Source organism: Balaenoptera ricei, chromosome 15 (assembly GCF_028023285.1).
Source record: "Balaenoptera ricei isolate mBalRic1 chromosome 15, mBalRic1.hap2, whole genome shotgun sequence".
NCBI classification, from domain to species: Eukaryota; Metazoa; Chordata; class Mammalia; order Artiodactyla; family Balaenopteridae; genus Balaenoptera; species Balaenoptera ricei.
This window is the reverse complement of record NC_082653.1, coordinates 12,155,060-12,176,766: the sequence shown is the minus strand read 5'-3', so window position 1 is coordinate 12,176,766 and position 21,707 is coordinate 12,155,060. Positions and strand designations below refer to the sequence as shown.

General features: G+C 48.9%; 1 protein-coding gene across 1 annotated transcript; it reads left to right on the top strand.

The window, feature by feature from the left end:
• The first annotated feature begins 373 nt into the window (after nt 1–373).
• LOC132349460 (somatomedin-B and thrombospondin type-1 domain-containing protein-like) lies at nt 374–18,025 on the top strand. Its single transcript, XM_059897844.1, has 5 exons — nt 374–617; nt 9,196–9,390; nt 11,507–11,585; nt 14,053–14,229; nt 17,817–18,025. Exons 1-5 carry the CDS (start codon nt 374–376, stop codon nt 17,932–17,934), a joined length of 813 nt encoding a protein of 270 aa, XP_059753827.1. The 3' UTR covers nt 17,935–18,025.
• The last annotated feature ends 3,682 nt before the right edge of the window (nt 18,026–21,707 follow it).

Here is a 21,707-nt window from a genome sequence, read left to right as displayed (position 1 = left end):
CTATTGTTGGTCTTATTGCTATTATATTTATGGCATAGCGGCTATTACTGTTACTATTGCTATAACAATACACTATTGTTATCTATTATAATGCATTGTTTTGATGAACCTCTGTACCGCTTCTAACTCCCTGGAACCTGGGGGCAATGGGGAACGCTGCAAAGTTGCTGCGGTTATTATTACTTTTATCTTGACATTTCACCGCCTCAAGCTGCGCAAAGTTTGGATAGGACGAATGGGAGTGGATAACAGTTCCATGACAGGTAGGAGGTGGGTCTGGGGAGGGGTCGGGCCAGGAGCCTCCGCCCCACAACGGGGCGGGCCGCTTAGGGTCGGTTCCGGTCGGCCTCCGGTCCCCAGCCTGAGCCCGGCCATGGCCCCGCGCGGCGCGGCGCCGATCCTGCCGCTGGCGCTCGCTCTGACCGCCGTGGCCGCGGTGTCCTGGGCACGGGGACCGTCGGGCACGCTCTGGTTCCGGCAGGGCTGCGCCGCGCTGGGCCGCTGCTGCCCGGGCCGTGACCCGACCTGCGCGACCCGCGGGCCCCCTCGCTGCTTCTGCGATCAGGCGTGCAGAGAGGTCCGGGACTGCTGCCCCGACTACGCGCGGGCCTGCCCAGGTGCGCCCCCGGGAGCACGTGGCCTGGGCGGAGCTCCCAGCGCGGAGGGGAGCAGGGTCCCGGGGTGCGACGGTACAAGGAAGAGAGGAAGCCGCCCTCGGAGGGGGTTCTGGACCTGGAGGGGCGCAGGAGCAAGGGGGACGGGGACGCTCAGGACACCAGGCGCAGAGTGGGGCTGGAAAGGTGCGCGCGGAGAAAGATGCTCGGGCCATGGACGCCGCTGCGCGAGTCTGGGGGAGGGGGCGGAATGGAGACGGATGCGAGGAGAGTAGAGGGGCGTTTGGGAGGAGAGGGTGCGAGCGTCCTCCCCTCGCGCGGGACTTGGGAGGACCGCGCGAGGATGGAGGGCTCGTGGAAGAGGCGCGCGAGCCAGGCACTCGGGAGAGGGACGCAGGGCCCCCAACAGAAATAGTCTCGTGCGGGCACTGAGGGGTGCGAGAGAGGAGGGGGCGAGAGAGAGCAGGGGGCGCACGCGGCTGGAAGGGGTAAGAGGGAGGAGGGGGCGTATGCGATCATCAGGGCTCGTGAGGCGTGGAGGGGTTGCGAAGGCGCAGGGGGCGCTTGGGTTGGGGTAGGGTGCCAGATTTAGCAAATAAAAATCCAAGATGCCCAGTTAAACTTAAATTTCAGATAAATAACAAATACTTTTAAAGTATACGTATGTCCTCAATATTGCACGGGCCATACTTATATTAAAACTTATTTTTCTGAAATTCAAATCTAACTGGCCGTCCTGTATTTCATCTGGCAACCTGAGCTGGCGGAAGGGCGTGGGGCATAGGGAGTTCGAGGGGGGAACGGGATCACGCACGACATCGCGGGCAGGGAGGTCACAAGGCAAATGGAGGGGGTGTTGAGAAGCCGAGAGAAAGGCTGAAGCCTGGAGAGGGTTTGGAGTGGAGGGACGCTGAGAGCAGAGAGAGGAAACAGGCTGGGTGGTCCGGAAGGGGCGGAAGAACTGGGTGTGTGTGGGGAACAGGTTAAAACTTAGGTGAATGGGTGGGGGTGGGGGGGTGGTGGTGGTGGTGGTGAGGGGGTTGGGATGGGATGTACTGATCCCTGGGCAAGTAACGCCCGGGCACTGGTCCCCGTGCCGGCCATGGCCACCAGGCCAGGGTCCAGGTCATTCCCTATAGAGACCCCCGCCAGAGTGGTATCCACCAGCCTTTGAAATTAGGGTCCACTTTTGTTGAGCCGCCAGTGGGGAGGACTCCATCCTTTTTAAATTCCAGGAATAACCTTTTCACACCCACTGTACCCAAAAATCTAAATTCTGTCACCTTGTCAAGTGGATATGATCTAACTTTCCTTTGTCAGGGAGAAGAGTGATTGATTGGACCCCTCTACCTGGAGATATCAGTGGAGCTTCCTTCAGGAACTTATATTTAAATGAGGGCAGCTTTAAAAAATTCAAAATTGAAGGGATCCAACATTTATTGATCACCAACCTACTCTGTGGGCTGGGTGTCTCATCCAACCTGATTACTGTCTCACAGCGCTCTGGGGCTCTGGTCTATAATAATGTCCCTGCTCAGCAGATGGGAAGAGCGTGGCTCAGAGAGGAGCGGGCTTTGGCCAGCCAAGGTGATCCAGTAGGATTTGGACCTGGCGATCCCCTTTCTTCTAGCCCCTTGCTGCTTCTCACAACTTTGAGTGGCGAATGGTGGAAATTCAGGTAGCAGAGAGGAAAAAGTAATTTTGGATGTGCTGTCTTCCCAAATCATAGCAGATGAGACTCCCCCAGATTAAACTTGCAGAAGGACTATCTTGGGAATGCTTTTGTACTCATCTGCTTTCCGTGCAGAGAGTGCGTGCAGCCGCGGGGTCATTCAGAGTGTAGGGCTGAGGTTCTTGGTTCAGCTGCACCCACAGGGGCTTCCCTATCACAGGGCAGGAGTGGGGGCCCAGGAAGGGAACCAGGCAGAGGGATCAGTGATGCTTTCCCACGGTTTGATCCACGCTGACAGAATCACACGATGTTATCAGCTCCCCAGGGGTTCCTGTTACATAAAGAGCTTGGGCTGGTGGGCCCAGCAGCCTCAAAGCTTTGCCCACCTCTTTGTTTTGCTCCTTTGGGAAGGTGTCAAAAAGGCAGTAGGTCTAGGATCTGGCCCCTTGTCTAGGCTGGGCAGAGCTGAGGTCTTATGAATAGACCTGGGAAAAGTTCACTTTTCCACCTCCCAGGGGAGCAGAGCAGAAGGGGACATGGGGACCAGTTAGGAGGCAAGATATGTTTTTTCATGAGTGATTTAGGCGATAAAGTTGACTGACTTCAGGAATTGATTGTGGTAGAGGGAGGTGTTGAGGATGGCTTAAAAACAAACAAACAAAAAAACAAACCACTAACATTTACTGAGTACTTATTACCTGCTGGAGAGGTACTGTTTTAGGTGCTTTAAATAAATTGTCTCCTTTAAGCCTCATAACAGCCCGATGGAACAGATGGTGTTATCATGCCCATTTTACAGATGAGGCATGGAGACATGGAAAGGTAGTGAGCTACTCTGACTTGCCCAGCTATTAGGCAGTAGATCTAGGATCTGAACCCCAGCAGTCTGGCTCCAGATCACAATACCATATCGTTGCTTGAGGGTGGGAGGACTTAAGCCTGTCGCAGGAGGGAAGCTCGAGCCCTCAGGGGAAACAGGAGCCCTTGACCTTGCCCACCTTCAGTTCAATTACATTGCTGGCCACCTGCTATGTGCCCAGCTCAGCTGGGACCAGTGGGGGCCAGAAAGATGGGACTCTGGTCCCCCTCAAGCTTATATTCTATTTTTGGGAGACAGGGTGGCTTGCTCAGTAAGAGCAAGAGGAGGCTTGGAAATGATTGGTGAGGATGGGGTGGGGTCAGGAAGAGGGTGGGTCTGGAACGGCTAGTAAAACCTTAAAGGATGGACACCATTACTTCATGTTTTTCAAGTTCCTTACTGAATGTTTTCAAGTATTTTATGCTCCTTAATTCTTACTTCAACCCTGTAGGGATCAAAGTCCCTATTTATACACTTATGTATTCATTGTGCTAGTCAGTACTCTGAGGGCTGTGACACAACTCGTATTACTTAAGCTAATAAGGGGATGTATTGGGACAGGTAACTGAAGAACAATCCATGGATTCTGACTTCAGGCATGGCTGGATCCAGGGACTCCAAGGATGTCATTGGGACTCTCTTTCCACCTCTCAGCTCTGCTTGTGTTAGTTTCAATCTCAGGCATGCTGTCACCGAGTGTTGATAAAGACAGTACCTAGTAGCTCCAAACTGGTGTCCCTAGGGGAATGAGAGATCCTTTTCCTAGTTATTCCAGCCATACTTCTAGGGATGGTTCTCATAGGCCCAGTTTGGGTTGCATGCTCATTCATGATCCAATAAATCACTGAGCCTAGGGAGAAGGAATATGTCAACTGGTCATGTCTGGGTCACATATGTACCCAGTCCCAGGAATGAGAAGGTGAGGTCAGCCCTACCCAAACTATGTGGACTGAGAGTGGGGAGGGTTGGTTCCTCAAAAGAAAACCGAGGCGATGTTACCAGAAGATGGGGGTAAGGAGGCTGGGAGGGCAGAAATGACAGCTGCCCACTTCTGAGCTGTAGCGGTCCCTGCATTTCAGGGAACTCGAAGTAAAAGCGTGCTGAGACATCAAACAGAAAGAGGAGGAGGCAGGGGGTGACTGCGGATGCACTGGGGAAACACATTTTTAGCCACTAGTGTTTACAAAAGACCTTTTGTGAAACCACCTCAACAGGAGATGGAAACCAGTAAAGGATTTCAGGTGACAGGTCAGAACTGCATTCCAGAAAAATCCTTTTGCTAGACAGTGAGGAGGATGGATGGTCAGGGGGCTGGGCAGTGAGGTTCAGAGAAAAAGGTCCGGTTTGAATTGTCCAGAAAGGCAATTCCTGCTGAGCCTGGGCCTGTTGGCGGCAGGGCAGAGGGATCCAAGGGGACTGTGGGAAATTCAGCCTGGCTCCAGCAGGCTCTGCTGACATGATGTTATCTGGGTCTCCAGGGCTGGAAGAGCAACTTTAAAAGCTCCTCCCATCTCCCTTTTTCAGCTGCACTGATAAGCTAGAATTTCTCCGTTACTCAGAAAAGGGTGGGATGGCCTTTGTTTTGAGAAACACTGCCATCTGGTGGTACCTTTCTGGAATGCCAACTTGCGGTCACATTGCCTTTGTGGTCGCTAAGGCACAATTTGCTCATTCAGAATTCACTGACTCGTTACTTACTGGGTCCCTATGTGTCAGGCACTGTGTTTGGTCCTGGAATTCAGCAGGGAACAAGGCCCCTGCCTCCACAGAGCTGACATTCTAGTTGAGGAGGCTGACAAGATATGAATAATCACATGAAGGTACCGAGGTTGTGACCCTAGGTCTAGGTGAGGTGTGATGACAGTTCCCTGGGGGTGTCAGCTGTGCATGCTGCTTGGTGACATCACAGATGCCAGCGACATGGAAAGAATATGCGTAGGGTGGCATCTGCCTAATTTTCTGCAAAATCTCTCACCTGCCTGGCAGGGGATCATGGTGGGACTTTAGAAATTCCCTTGGTCCGGCTGCCCAGCCAGTGCCTGAATCTGGGCTGCCGTCTCCTTGTCAGTTGTCCAGCCACTCTGTGAACACTTCCAGTGACACTAAACTCACTTTTTCTAGTAGATTTTTTTCTTTTCTTTTAAAAAAATATTTATTTATTTATTAACTAAGAGCAGGTTGCACCTGGTCTTAGTTGCGGCTCGCTAGCTCCTTAGTTGCAGCAGGTGGGCTGCTTAGTTACAGCATGCATGTGGGACCTAGTTCCTTGACCACGGATCGAACCCAGGCCTGCTGCATTGGGAGCACGGAGTCTTAACCACTCCGCCACCAGAGAAGTCCCCAGTAGCAGATTTTTCTATTGTAGATTATACTCTCTCGCCTGGACAACTGCAGTAGCTGTTTTATTGGTTTCCCTGATTCTGCCCTGACCCCCACCCGGCAGCTAGAGACATCCTATTAAAACCTTAATACTGATAATGTCACTCCTCTGCTCAGCACTTGGCAGTGGCTTTTCTTCATGCTTTGAATAAAGTCCAAGTTCCTTACAATAGTCATCAAGGCCCTGTATGCTATCACTGCCCGCCTGTCTCTGACATCACTTCCTGCCACTTTCCTTCCTGCTTTTTATGCTCTAGCCACACTGGCCTCCTCACTGTCCCTCCAGCATCTAACCTGGACTCTGCCTCAGGCCCTTTGCACTGCCTGTTCCCTCTGCCTGGAACACTTCCCTCAGATACCTACACAGCTCCCTCCCTTACCTCCTCAGATGTCCTTTGTCATGGAGGCCCTCCTTGACCCCTCTATCTAAAACAGTTTCTTATCGCCCTGCACCTGCCACTCTTATCCTTCTTTGGATTTTCTCAGAGCATGGATCGCTAGTTGAAATTACCTCATATATTGTATTGTTTCTTGTCTGTTTCTCCTACTGAATGTCAGCTCCTCCAGGGCAGGGGCTTTTTCTGCTTTGCTCCTCTGTGTTCCCGGCACCCGGACCAGTGCTTGGCATGTAGTAGGCCCTAAATAGTTGTTGAATAAATGCAGAGAGTCCTCTGTTGTATTGAGTGTTTACTATCTTCCTAGTGCTTCGCATCTGTCATTGCACCAATTCTGTGAGACTATAGCTGGAATCCAAGCTTGTGCAACGCCAGCGTCTTGGCTTGACTCAGATATTCAGTCTCCTTAAGCTCCACTTGCCTCTTCTGTGAGATGGATTTGACAATAGCGCAAATACATATATATATATATGTAGGAGTTGGGGTTCTGGCGAGTGACAGGTGGTACGCCCAGAAGAGTTGAATGGAACATAATTTGACAAGGGTTCCATTCGCTATGGTGCGGGCAGGGGGAAGTGGTGTTATAGGAGCCTGGTGAGGGCAGGATCCATGGCTGAGGGTCCCCTCCATGCAGGACTGAGGGTGAGGTGGGTGGAGGGGCGATAAACACCTGGGCTGCACTCTCCTCCCCATGGGTGCCTCACTGGCTAAACTCAATCAGCGGCCAGGGGGCCTCTGTGATGCACAGGCTTCCCTGGGGGGCACAGGGCACAAAGAAGGACCCTAAAGTTGTTGTGAGGATTACATGAAGTCTGGGACTTGACCTGCCTGGTCCAGCAGCAGTGACATAATTGACATCGTTATTAGGTGGGTGTTGAAATCAATAGATAATTGTTAGGCTGTCGTACTTTATTTCCTCCTTCCCTCCTTCCCCTGAGCATTTCAACTCTGCTCAGAGTTGAGAGCCATGCAAGGAGTATGTGACTTCCTGAGATGCCAGAAGCAACACTGTCTGTTTTTACAACACAATCACCTCCTGCCCTCAGTTCAGGAATGTACCCTTTTTTTTTTCTTCGCGTTTTCAAGTTGCTGAACTAGGATATGTCTCATAGCTGGTGAATGTTTGTCATGAGGACAGACCTGGTCTTTCTCGTTCCTCACGGTGTCTCCAGCACCTAGGACAGTGCCCGACTCACAGGAGATGCTCGGTAAATGTTTGTGGGATGAGTGAACTAATTCTGACAGCAGTAGTGCCCTGTGTGTGCACAAATGTCTGTGTGTGTGTGTGTGTGTGAGAGAGAGAGAGAGAGAGAGAGAGAGAGAGAGGGAGAGTGACTGTCAAGGCCTGTCAAGAAAGGCTTGACAATTTCTTTTTTTTTTTTTAATATTTATTTAGTTAGTTTGGCTGCACTGGGTCTTAGTTGCGGCACGCGAGATCTTCTAGTTGTGGCATGAGAGCTCTTAGTTGCAGCATGTGGACTTAGTTGTGGCATGCATGCGGGATCTAGTTCCCCGACCAGGGATCAAACCCGGGCCCCCTGCATTTGGAGCATGGAGTCTTACCCACTGGACCACCAGGGAAGTCAATGGCTTGTCAATTTCTTGTCAAGAAATTCTCTCCCTGGGGAAAGTCTGAAGATCCCACATTTTGGCCAGATGGCCTTCCCTGTCTGGTTTGGCCCAGTCCTGGTCTGGGACTGTGGACTTGGGTGAAGCAGCTGAAGGTCTCGAAGGCCACATCATCAGAAAATACCTACTCACTGGGCCCCTGACTGTGGTTAGGCACAGGGGAGCATCTCATGGACGTGGACGCCTAGCAACTGCCTTCTTTTTTTATGATGAAATATTTCAGACGTAGCCCAATGTAGAGAGAACAATATAATAAACCCTCATGCAAAGCTAAGAAATAAGCCTCGATGAATGCCACTGGAGCTTCTTCATTCCTTCCCTTTCTCCTCAGAGGTAACTGCTATGCTGAATTCGGTATTTATAATTCCTGCGGAGGGGTGTGTGTGTGTGTATATATATGTATATATATACACACACACATACATATATTCAATGTATATAAAATATATACAGTCAGTTCTCATGATGGATGGTTGTTATAGTCTATAAAGTCCCCATGAACACTGAATTGACAAGTACTGAACCATTGCTCCTAGGGGAAATATGTACACACCTATCTCACACAGATTATAATCTTAAATCCTAAAAACAACTCATTCTCGTAGCTTCTCTTTTAGAAAAGGGAAGAACAAGATTCAGAAGTGTTAAGTGACTGGCCCGAGACTGCCCCACTAACAGGTGCCAGAGCTGGAATTCAAACCCCGTCCTCCCGGTCCCGGAGCTGGAGCTCCTTGAACTGCACCACACCGCCGCTGGCTCCCTCCATCCAAGAAGTCAGATCGGGGCCTTGTTTGACTTCAGCTGCAAATGTGCATGTTGGGTGACTCAAAATTTTTGCTGTTCTGCGTATGTCTGTGCATGACTACAAAAGCGCCTCAAATATTGGTTTGGGGGTTACAAATCAATTTTTAGCAAAGAGGTAAATTCACAAATACCAAATCTGTGAATAGTGAAGATTGACATATATATACTTAGGTATGTATATCAATACAATATCATATATATGTGATATATGCATATATGGTATCATCTATATGTAATGTATATATTACCTATATGAATTCTTAAACACTATATAGCGCTCTTTTGCAGTTTTGAAGACTGTATCTAAATAGTATCACACCAGAAATAGCTTCTGCAAGAGGCTTCTTTCCATCCACGTTGTTGCTAGTGTAGTCATGGTTCGTTTCACTGCCGCAGAGGAATAGCTAGTGTTTACTGAGCACTTGCTGTGTGCCAGGAGTGAACGCTTTATATGTCACATCTGGTTGAATCCTCAAGGCCACACTATCAGGTGAATACTATTCTTATACCCATTTGACAGTGGAAGAAACTGAGGCACAGGGAGGTGAAATCAGTTGCCATAAGTGCTTAGGAAATGTTAATTGGAGGAATGGGTGATGGAAACCACTGGAATGATCGCCAACAGGATGATGGGTAAATAAAATGTGGAATTCTAAGTTTAGGTAGACGTATACAAATTTGTCATAGAGAAACCTTTAAGGCACACATGGATTCAGGTTTGCAGAAGTTCTGGTGCTCACTGTGGTGTTTTGGGGGGTTCGGCTTGTGGGGAAGGTGCACAAGACCTGGCCGCTGCCCAAATTCCATAGCAGTTGTCCTTGGAGACGCCACCTTCTCTTCCAGCGGTCTCCTGCGTCGTGGCAGAGTGGAGCGGCTGGAGTCGTTGTGTCAAGCCCTGCCAGGTCTCTTACCGTCTCCGCCAAAGGCGTGTCCTGCAGGAGCCAAGGAACGGGGGTGCTCCCTGCCCCCCATTGGAAGAGCGGGCTGGCTGCGTGGAGTACTGGAGCCACCAGGGGGTGGAGTGCCAACAGTCCTTGCGTGAGTTGGGGTGGCCCTGGGGGTGGCTGTCAGAGGGAACAGCCTGGCTGGACTGCAGGGCCCTCCATAAGTTTCCATGTGGGGTCTGAGTTTATGGTGGGACTTTGTCTTCCTTTTCCCTCATCCCCCTCCTCACCCTCTGAATGAGGTAAGAAGCTCTGACTTCCTCTAGGCATCTCGATGTCTTCTTTCTACTCATCTCCCATTGTGAATCAGTCAGGGCTTTGTTTAAATGAAGATGATAGGAAACTCATTTTAAACTGACCTGAGCAAAAATGTGTGGTTCATGTAACTAAGATCCCAGGATCTGCATTCAGGCATGGCTGGATCCAGGAGCTCAAGCAATGTTGCCAGGAACCTCTCTCCATCTCTCAGCTCTGTTTTCTAATGAGTTGGCCTCATTCTCAGGTAGGCATTCCCCCTGTAATGGTCTTTGATAGCTCCAGGCTTCCCTGCAACCAGCTTAGCAGCTGGAAGAAAAGGCCTCTTTCCCCTTAGTTTCAGCAAATGTCCTTAGTTTCACCAAACCTTACCGCAGTGTCACCCTCCTGTTTAAATTCTCCAATAGGTACCCCGCACCCTCATGAAGCCCAAACTCCTCATCATGGTCTACAAGCTCAAGTGCTCTGGCTCTTACCTCCTCTGACCTCATCTTCCTTCTTCTGTCTACATTTTAAAGGATCATTCTGACCACTGTGGGGACAGTAGACTGAAAGGGGTCAGAGGGCAGCGGGGAGGCCAGGGAAGAGGTGACTGCAGTGGTACAGGCAAGAGAGGAATGTGTCTGGACCAGGATGGTGGCAGTGGGGTGATGAAAGAAGGAATGTCATTTCCTCTGCCTGAAATCCTCCTCCCTCTCCTTTGCCATCCACATCTAACTTGCCTGGTTCATCGTTTCCTGTGTAGATGTCAGTTTTCTCCAGGAAGATTTTCCTGACTGCCCCTACTATCTGCCATGCACTTGGCCACATTACTGGACTCTGTGAGGCCAGTGTTACTATGCATTTTACAGAAGGGGAAACCAAGGCTCAGGGAGGCACAACACCTGCCCAAGATACGTGGCTCATCGCGCATCATTTTATTCAACGCTGGCAATAACTGTATGATATAGGTTCTGGTATTATACTCATTTTGCTGACGAGGAGACTGAGGCTCAGAAAGGACCAAGATCACTCAGCTGTAAGAGGGAGAGCTGGAACCAGAACCTGGGCTTCTCTGGGGCTCTCCTCACTGCTCTAGGCTACACCAAAAGCAGCACTGGATGTTGGAAGAGAAGAGAAAAGGGAAGTTGTGTATTAAGTGTGTTACCTTCTCTAGATCACAAGCATTAATTAGTTCAACACCATATCTTTGATTCAGCCCCATCACTCAGGGAATGGGCAGGGGTAGGGACTTCTTTTGGCTCTTTTTCTCCCTAAGGAATCACCAACCTCTCATGGACTGACCCTCAATTCTCCTCTGTGTTCTCCTCTGTCTGCTCCAGGAAGGAAGAGGCTTGGAAGTTGGCCCAACAAGATAATTTTATTAATTCATTTATCTGTCCATACCTCTGTCCCCCCTTTCTTCCATCCTTACATTTTCCCACCTATTCATTCATCTATCCGTCTGGTTCTTTTATCCCTTCATCTGTCCATCTACCTATCATGTCTTCATCCATCCTTCTTTCCATTCATCATCTCTTCTATCATCTCTGTCTCTCCTTTTTTCCATCCTCCCATCTTCCCATTTACTCATCACCCATCCATTCTTCCTTTCTTATATCATTTCAGCCACCCATCCATCCATTCAGTTATTAACTCATCTCTTTTTTTCTCACTCACTCACTTATTCATTCATCAAAATCATTCATTTGAAGAACTTTTTATTGAGACTCACTATACAACCCGCTGTGCTAGGCCCTGAATCTAAGAGATAAATATGATCCTGCCTCCATCATTGCATAAGGGGTACTTGTGGGGACTATCTACCCAGTTACAAGACCCCACAGTCTCCTTAGGGCTACCATAGACATGACTCTGACACCAGGAATACCTAATCGTGCTTCCTGTGGTGTCATAGCCTTGCGGGGGTGGGGGGGTGCTGGGCTACCTGACTCTGTTTTCTCCTTGGCCCACAGTCCCTGCTCTGATAACCACAGGCAGCTACGGGAAAGAACGAGAAAAGCGAGGTGTCCCCAAGAAGCAGGAGACAATAGGGTAAGTGGAAGCAAATGAACCCAAAGTCAAACTCAAATTTGTGAACATTTTTCCTTGGATTAGACTTTCATCATGTCTCTCTCTTCCTTTAATAGCTTTAACATCTCCCCATTTCTTGTCCTGTTACATTTCTAAACTCATGAGCATGAACTTTGAGTCCTTAATGATTGGTCTCTATTCAACTTCATTCACTTACTCATTCACTCAGTGTTTATTGTTTATACGACAGGTATGTTTATGTTGTTTATATGGGTTAGGCCTTGGGGTTACAGCAAGGAACAAAAAAGGACAGAAATACTTGTCCTCATGGAGTCTGCCTCACAGGAGGCAGACAATAAACAAACACATAGCCTGTCAAATGATGCTAAGTGCTATGGAGAAAAATGAAGCAGGGAAGAGGGTGGGTGTGCCAGGGACATCCTTGTTTAGAGGAACTAAGATATTGAAGAGGTTATCTGGGGGAAGAGCATGATTGGCAGAGGGACTAGCAAGTGCAAAGGTCCTGAGGCAAGGCATGCCCGGTGTTCAAGGATCAGCAAGTAGTTCAGGCTGGAATTCAGGGGAGTGAGAGAGAGTAGGAAATATGATACACTGGGGGGAGGGGGGTGGTCAGATCACACAGGGTCTATAGGCTGTGGTGGGAAGTTGGGTACTTTCTCTGCATGAGATGGAGTCATGGGAGGGTTTTGGGCAGAGGAATGACAGGATCTGACTTAGGTTTTCACAGGGTCCCTTTGGATGCTATTTGGAGAATGGATCGTAGAGAGGCAAGGAAGAACCAGGGAGAACAATGCGGGGACTACAGCAATGGTCCACATGAGAAATGAAGGTGGTTTGGACCAGGGTGGTAGCCCTGTGCCTTTGAAGGTGGATTTCAAGGACTGGAGTCAGACAGTGTGTTGCTGATGGTGGTGATGAGGTCAAGCTTCTAGGACAGTGCCTGGCACATGATAGATACTCAACAGATATTAATTGAAAGAATAAGGTCTGAACTAAGGCAGTGCTAAGGGAGATGGAGAGGAGAGCTCTATTTGTTAGGATTCCTTTCACTGCAAGGCACAGAAATTCAGATCAAACTGGCTCAGGTGAAAAGGAGAATTATTGGTTCATATAACTGAGAGGGAAGTTTTGAAATAATATAACTTCAAGCATGAACTGGAGCCAAGAGGTCAAACATTATCAGGACTCCCTCTCCCCTTTCTGCCTTCATATACTGGCTTCATTCTCAAGCAGCCTCTCTCCCTATAGTAGCCAAGATGCCCACCAGCAGCCCCAGATCCTCCCAGCTTAGCAGCCCCAGCTGACGGGGTCCTTCTTCCCAGTCTCATTGTGTAATTTCTGGAGGAGGTTGATTGGTCCTGCTTGGATCCTAGGCCCATCCCTGAACCAATCACTGTGACCCAGATGATGGGACCTCTGATTGGTCAGCTTGAATCATCTGCCCACTCTAGGGGCAGGTATGGGGAGCCAGGACCAGGCATCCTGATTGATTGCCCCTCCAAGACCACGTAGGGTGAGGACAAGAGTTCCCCAAATAAACCACCAAAAGGGCAAGAGAAAGAACGTTGGGAAGACGAAAATTCCAATTATCACAGGCTTCTGGCAAGGACAGGTTCCTGAGGCGTTCTGGGGGCAGCTGAGAGGAAAGGGCTCTGGGCTGGCTTTGGGCTGTTCCTGGAAGAAAACTGTCCACTCCTTGGGCTTCCCAGAGGCTGCAGCCACCAGGGGGCAGCAGCCCCACACAATAACCTCCCGGGGTCCTTGACAAGCTGCATCTCTTCCAGCAGGGGGTGCCATTTACCGCTGCTTGTAGAAAAAGTTGGGTCGAAGTAAAATTTTAGCAAATGGGGTCTCAATTCAGATACTCCAGAATGGGACAGTTATTTAAATAATTCTTGCAGTGAATCTTTTCTGTAAAATAGGATCTTTTACAAAATGTGGTGGAGTGCTTATTGAGGCTTTTGGGGTTAGGCGGTTCCATTTTAGGCACTACCACTTATTAGCTGTGTGACTCTGGGCAAGTTATCTTTCCGCTCCTCGGTTTCCTAATCTGTAAGCTGGGGCCAAGATCTACCTTGCAGGGTTTCCCTATTCCATTGGACCAAATGATTTGGCAAATTTTTGTCGAGCCAGGTCCTAGTCTAGGACTTGGACACAACAGTGAACAAAACAGATACAAATTCCTGCCTTTGTGGAGCTGACATTACTGCGGGGGAGAGAGATGAGAAGTAAACAATATAATCTTTTGGATAAGGTGTTTGAAGAACTGGCCCATGGAAGCCCTCAATGATGTTAACTTAAAAAAGCAGGAGCCAAGTCTCATTGATGCAGATTGAGTTGCCCAAAAGGTTTTTTCTGTAGCAGGGAGAAATTGTATCAACCTGAGCCTACATAGGGCTAGGTACACAGTAGGTGCTCCATAAATGCTCACAGGTGTTTGGGGTGGTGTTTTCCTGTGTGGCTGCAGGTACTGTGTCCAGTTCCGGCTGGGGCCCGTTCCAGGGAGCTGCCAGCAGGTGAGGGCACCCCATGCCCAGTGGACAAGGTATCTGACCCAGGGCCACACAGTTTGTGTGAGGTGTGAGTGGCCTGCCCAGGATGCCAGGAGCCGGCGCTGCTACGGGGATGGTGGAGGGGCCGGAGGGTAAGCCGTGGGACTCGGGCATGGGGAAGTGTGACTGTAGAGCCTGGGGCCTCTCTGCAGCCTGAGAGGTGAAGGTGCCCAGGGAGCGGGAGCCTGTTTCCTGGCCAGGGTGGGGTGCAGGAGGGTTCTGATCCCAGTGTCCAAGGAGGAGCAGCTCCTGCCATTTCCAGCTGTGTGACCTTGGGCAATCTCATAACCTCTCTGGACCTCAATTTCCTTATCTGAAAATGCAGATAATAAGAGGACCTCCTCATGGGGCAATAATGAAAGTGAAGTGAGATTGTGCAAGTTGAAGACTTAGCATAGCTCCTGACATCCAGAAAGTACTCAAGAAAAGGGAGCTGGTTTTATTGTTGAATCCTTACAATTCCCTTAAAAGCCAAGTTTGGTTACCCTCATTTCATAGATGGGGCAACAGAGGCTCAGAGAGGCATTGTGACTTAGTCAAGGTCACACAGGATTTGACCCAGATTTGGCTGTTATCATCCCCCTAGACTCCTCCCACAAGGGCAGATGTCTTGGAAAGCACTTAGCATTACAATAGTAGCTAAAGTTTATTGAGTGCCTACTATGTGCTAAGCATTATTCTAAGCTCTATATTCATTCATTCATTTAATACATATTTGTTGAGCACTTACTATTGAGCATGTGCCAGACAATGTTTTGGGTACTGGGGAGATGCAGTGAACAAAGCAGCTGTGGTCCTTCTCTTATGGAGACACATTCTGCTGTGAGGAGGCAGACATTAGGCCAGTAAATCTGTAATTTGTCAGATGGGAGATAAGTGTTAGGGAAAGAAAGCAGAATCGGGGAAGTTCTAGGGAATTTTTTTTTTTTTTTAAGGAAGGTGACACTAAGGAGGTGACATTTGAACAGAGTTCGGAAGGAAATGAGGGAGGTAGACATGTGGAGGTTTGGGGGAAGGGTATTCCAGGCAGAGGGAACAGCAAGTGCAAAAGCCCTGAGGCGGGAGCGTGCCACCATTGAGGCTGGCGTGGAATGAGCAAAGGGGAGCGTGGAAGGAGGTGAGGACACATTGACACACAGGATGCCCTTGAAACATTCCAAGAGCCCAAAATGGATACTTTCAGGATCCTCTCCTTCTAGATGAGGAGACTGATTCACAAAGAGGTGCCCGAGGTCACACACCTAGTGAGTGGCAGAAACAGGCTTTGAACCTAAATTGCTCAGACTCCTTGGCCAAGCTCTAAAGACAAGTCTAGACTGTTTCCCACTGACTGTGCTTTTCCATGCAGGGATTATTAGAATGTAGGAACAAGAGCTCTCTCTGGGGTCTCTCCAGGGAGTTCTGACATTTCTAAGGATGTTAGTTTCCTGACTTTTAAAATTGAGCAGCCCTGCTCACTGTAAACCTAGAGCAGGGAATGCCAGTGCCTGTTGGGGTGTTAGGGACAGATGTATCTGAACGAGAGGCATTGGGACTGCACAGATCTGGGTTCAAACTCTACTTCTGGCCCTTACTAGGTATGTGACTCTGGGCAAACCCTTCTTACCCTGACAGTCCCCACCACTCAGATGGTGGGAAGGATCCTGAGCCCTTTGCACAGCACCTGGCTCCTCGTAGATGCTTAGTAGTGGAAGCTGCTCTTGTCATGTTTAACCTATAAAATGGGTATAATAATATATGTCCTTTGTGAAAATGACATGTGATAAATGTGATGAACCTGGCACATAGTAGGTGCCCAATAAATAAATGGCAGACAATAGGGAGGCCCTCTCAGCCAACCTTCCTCCAACCTCTCCCCCCCACCACTTACTCATCCTAGACCTGAGATTCTACCATTAGAGATTCATTCTTTGGACTAGATGCTCACTTATTAGAGCCTCAGTTTACTTATCCATCTTTGAATAAGCCTTTCTAGCCCTAAAACTCTGATTAATCCCAAACTTCTCTTTTTGGATGCAAATACTCCAGGAACATGGCACTTGGGTGAGGCTGAGATAAGGGTCGCAGGCACTGCTGCCTCTACCAGGCATGGGTGGGGATGGAAAGTAGAGCCAGGTCTGTGCCAGGCAGGGGCATCTTTCCCTGCTCCCACCCCAGCCAGGCCAGGCTCACAGAACAGGTGACGGAAGGTCTGATTGGGGGCATGAGCTCACCAGGCAGGACTGGGCAGAGGAGGAGGATCAAAGGGAGGATGGAGATGAGCTGCCAGCCAGATTCTTTCCGTGGGCAGCTGGTGAGGGCGGGCATGCAAAGGGCCCAGCCCCGGGGAGGGTTAGCCTGCCAGTTGGGGATTTTAGGACGGTTTATTTAGCATGAGAAGTGTCTCTGAGTTTGGGACAAGCAGAAGGAACACCTGCTATAGTCATGCACCTACTGTGTGCTGGGCACCAAGTGGGTGCTTTAGATGTGAGCTCCCACTCAAGTCTCACAAGCCCTGTTGAGACAAGGGACATTCATTCCATTTTATACACTGAGGATGGCAATAACAATGGTAACTTTAAATGCTATCATTTGTGAAGTGCCTATTAGGTGCCAGGCACTGTGCTTAGAAGCTTAGAACAGTGCCTGGCACATAAGACAATCTGTGTGTGTTATTATTGCCATTATTTGCATTTTTAAAGGATGTGAATTATACCTACAGAGAATTGGCTAAAACATATATGAACAGGTCAATAAATGTTTGCAAAGAGGACACATCTGGGTAGTCACCGCCCAGGCAAGGAACAGAACCTGGCTAGCCCCCCAGTCCCGCCCCCAACCACAGCCCCTCCCCTCCCCATAGAGGAGGCCACCATCCTGACTTTTACGGTAATCCACTGTACAGTTTTCTTTATAGCTTTACTCAACTCGGTGCAGATCCCTAAACACTACAGTTTAAATTCTTCCCCCCAAACTTCACATATATAAAGTGGTACAGGATGTACCTTTTAGAATTCGGCTTCCTGTGCTCGACATGCGGTTTGCGAGGTCCGTGCACGTGGCTGCTTTGTAGCACTGGATCGTTCATTCCTGTTGCTGAAATAGTTAGCTATTATTGTCATGATCATTTTTACTTTCTCTGCACACAGCATCTCATCAAACCCTCCCAACACTTCAGAGGGGCGGAGATTATACTTATCTGTTATTCATTGAAGAGCCAGAGGCTCCTAGGAGCTGGGTCACGAACCTCCCCACCCCACCATTCCCAAACCTTTCTTAATCTCTCCACTCTGTTGCCTCCCAACAGGAGGGAAAGGGGGGCGCAGGGAGGTTAAGGATGTCTTAGTGTCACCAGACCCTAAGAGCCAAGTCTGGATTGCCCCGGGTGGCCTCTAGGGTCAGCAGTTCTGCGGCCAACCCAACGTCTTCATCAGGCACAGTAGACGCAGGGCCCAGTGCCCACACACGTTCAGGCTCCACAAAAATGCTTTAATTTTAACCTCTTAAAATCAGAAGAAATAGGATGTAATAGTAGTGAAGATCTGATACTGACTCCAGCCCGGATTATATTTATCTTTTTATAATGCAGTTGTAAACTTTGATTTAAAATATTTTCGCATGGAGAAGGGGCCCCCGAAAACAAATATCCCTGGCACCCAGGAGAGTCATGACGCCGCTGAAGCAGCCCCATGTCTTGCAGGCACCAGCTGTCGCTGTGGCAAGCGGCCGGCCACCCCCGGTGCCGAGGGACCTGGGAGAGGCTTGGGCAGCTCCAGGACTGTTCCTGCCCCGAGGTCCACAGCCTCGTCTTCCTCTAGCAGCGGTGACCCCCGTCTGTCCAGAGCCCTTCTTTCCAAAGCCTCCCTGGGTGACAGGGAAACCCCCAGGGCTTGGGATCCTCCAGGACGAGGGAGTGGGGAGACACCTGCACATTTGAGACTGAAGGAACAAGCCTTGTCCTTATGCTGACACTGAAAATAGCTTTATGTTTCCACTGGGTGCCAGCTGAGTCACAGCCTTAACTGCCATCTCCCTCTAGTTCAGGGCTTCCCAAATTTCATCTCCTAAATACACCCTTCTTCATTTTGCCCTATTTTCCTTACCTGTACCTTTTTTTTTTTGACACCCCACCTCATCCTTTTTTCATTTACTTAAATAAATTTTTTTTAAAAGGAAGCTTATACTTACATATATGTGTATAAATAGGAAATTTTTTTTAAAAAAATCACAACTAGAAATGAAAATAAATAATAGTAGCAAACATTTATTAAGTACCTACAGTGTGCCAAGCCCTGTCCTGGCCCTTTACACATACTGACTCATTGGATCCTGAGTTAGGTGCAGTTATTATCGCCATTTTACATGGGCGGAAACTGAGGCACAGAGAGGTTAAGTTACTTGCCCCAGGACACACAGCTAGTGAGTGGCAGAGTGGGGATTTGAAACCCATGAGCTACACCTACTGCTAAGATTTTCTGCACTAGCAGTACCTCAGCTCCAGGAGGGCAAGGTTTTCGGTCTGTCTTGTTCCCTGCTGTGTCCCCTGTGCCTAGAATAGTGTCTGGCACACCATAATGCTCAATAAATAGTTGTTGAATAAATGAAATGAATAGGTGAATGATCAGTTGCCATCATTAGAAGGCAATCAGAAAAACAAACACAATGGAAACCAAACAAGTCTGGTGAGGTATTGTTGCCCAAGGAGCCGAGCATGAAGCCTGCTCTCTCGTTATTCAAACAAGACGTTAGCACGTGTGTGAGAGGGAGTGAGAGACACTAGTATCTAATAGAGACTAGGCCCTTGACAAACTAGAGGAATTACAAGGGACTTGAAAGGGAGTGGATTTTCTCCCCTTGGGAGTCAACTGTAATTAATAAGCATTTTAACACCTTTATTGAGATAGAATTCACAATATTATACCATTCCCTCAAAGTGTACAATTCAGTCTTTTTTAGTATATTCATAAGATCGTATAACTTGGTCTAATTTTAGAACTCTTTGTGTCGCCCTAGAAGAAGCCTTGTACCCATTAGCCATTACTGCTCATTCATCAGACCCCTCCAGCCCTAAGCAACCACTAGTCTACTTTCCGTTTCTATGGATTTGCCTATTCCGGACATTTTATATAAATGGAATCATACAAATGGTCTTTTGTGTCTGGCTTCTTTCACGTAGCATAATGTTTTCAAGGTTCATTCATTTTGTAGTCAATTATTTAAGCCCTGTCCTGAATTCGTGTAAAACTATCTCATTTATGAGTCCCTCACTTTGGGGAGCACGGTGATAGTGAATAAAGAACTATGGGGGAGTCCTGGCTCACTCCCGCTCCTCATGCGAGTGTGCTGGCCCAGCTTTCCCAGCCTTTGGACCCAGGAGCTCCAAGCATGGAGTTGGGGGAGGGGTGTATCTTTCCGCTGTCCTTGGGGCTGGGCAGGGACTGGCCCACATGTTCCTGCTACTCAATCCTTCCTAAATCAGGACTCTGGGCACTCTTGGGAATCACTGTCTGTTCCCCGTCTCTGGGAGTGTGAATGAGTCACTGGGCAAGCATTTCAGCAGCACCTGTGTGTGTCTGTCTGGGGTGAGGAGCTGGGGCAATGCAGGGGAAAGAGGTGCTGACTGGTCAGGAGGCCAGTGAGGGGGCTGCCCGATTCATATCCAGGCCAGGTTCCCTAGAGGCAGGCTTTCTCTGCCTCTGCCCCTACACTTGTTTTGGCCGCAGGAGGTCGTTTTACATGGAAATTATCTTATGTGTTTAGCTGCTGTCTTCCCAAGCAGACTAAGTGTCTGAGATGCCCAGGCTCTGTAGTATAAACTTTTTGGAGTCCCTCATAGCTACCGTTGAAAAACCAGCCCCCAAGGAGTGATGCCTGTTTTAATCCCCTCAAGGATCCTGGAAGGTGGATGATCTTTCTCCCATTTGCAGAAGGAAAAACTGAGGCTTAGGAAAGTCAAGGGACCAGAACAAGTTCTCATTACCAGGAAATGCTGGAGCTGGGATTCAAACTGGGCTCCAAAGCCTGTGCTCTTGACCGAACAGGAAGGCAGAGGCTGCGGTGGGAAACATTGGGTTACGGGTACCATGAAATGGGACATTTACCTTGGGTACTCCTTCTGGAGTGTGTTGCTGTGTCACCGAACCAGCTTCATTTTGCCTGACTCACAGCAAGCCACAACGCGGAGATACCGAGGTTTGCAAACCTCGTGGAAATAGGAGAACAAGTCTCAAATCTGCCTCCCCAAAGGAGCTCAGGGTATTTATGGGATAAACAATAAAGCAGAAGGGCGGTCTGAGGCATGGGGAGCGTAGGGAAAGGTGACTGGAAAAAGGTGCAGTCACTGCTGTTCTGCGCAGGTGCAACCAAGCTACAGGCCTCTGTATGTTAAAAAAATGAAGGCACTTAGCACCATCTGAGGGTGGAGTTTTCGACCCTCTGACGTCAAAAAGTCACCAAAGGAACACTCACTAATACCCAGTTGAAGGGTCAGTGGTCCTGTCCCGCCTTAACAGGCTCAGCTAGAACTAGACACAGCCAACTCCAAATTCCTGGAAAACAACTCGGTCAAACGTCTTATTGTTTAGGCTACATGCTGCTTGGAGGACATGGAAGGCCTTGATTAGTGAAGGCAGGTGAAATGGATTTGACTCATTACCCCCAGTTTCAGCTGGAGTTTGTGCAGAGTCCGGGAATCTGCTAGGGGAAGGGGAGGTATCTCCATCCAGCCAATACAAAAAAAAAAAAAGTTCAGAAATGTGTTGGAGACAGAGGTGGGACGCATGCAGTGTGATGTTCCTGGAGACTTGCCCCACACCTAAGCACTTCAAGTCAAGGACCTTTGAGGGGTAGGTGACAGAACTCAACCAACTTTAGCAAAAATGGAAATTACATTACATGTAATTAATGTCAATAATTACATGTCAATAACACATGTAATTAAAATATTCAGGATAGATCTCCTGGGTATGGCTAGATCCAGTGGTTTCAAGGTTGAAGCTGTCTTATCGCTACCTTTAGGCCCTGCTCTCCTCTGTTTGGCGTTTTTCTTAGCAGGCATCTTGTGGTGGCATAGATGGCCATCAGCATCTCTAGTTTTTCTTCCTCCCAGTTTAGTAATGCCAAGTGGAAGAGAGCTTCTCATTTCCAATGGCCGTAGCTCTGGCTAAAGTCCTGGGGTTGCTGATTATTGACCTGGCTCATCGTACATGCTCTTCCCTGAACCAGTAGGGCAGTGGGCTCTGATTGGCTGGGACTGGGTCAGTCCTGGGGGTAGGAGAGGGGTTAGTCCTACTTTAACCACATGGACCAAGGGGAAGGGATAGTTCCCCTAGGAAAACTCAGGGTCCTGCTATCAGAAGCAGCAGGAAGTGGGCTGGACAGGTCCCAGACGACAGACTTCTTCCTCATGGGAGGTGGAGGAGCTACCATCCAGCTCTCTGGCTTTGCCACCAACTAGCTGTGTGAACTTGAGCAAGCCCCTTCCCCTCTCTGAGCCCCAGTTTCCCCATCTGTACAGTGATGATCTCCTTGGACTCATCCAGCTCTGAACTTCTGAGACCAAAAGATTTCATTTAGCCAGTGGCCCAGCATC

Bases quoted from the DNA above. Each gene is read 5' to 3' on its own strand.
- LOC132349460 (XM_059897844.1), top strand. From the start codon at position 374: ATGGCCCCGCGCGGCGCGGCGCCGATCCTGCCGCTGGCGCTCGCTCTG. The intron at 618-9,195 runs GTGCGCCCCCGG...CTTCTCTTCCAG, and splicing joins CTACGCGCGGGCCTGCCCAG to CGGTCTCCTGCGTCGTGGCA. The intron at 11,586-14,052 runs GTAAGTGGAAGC...GTGTGGCTGCAG, and splicing joins AAGAAGCAGGAGACAATAGG to GTACTGTGTCCAGTTCCGGC.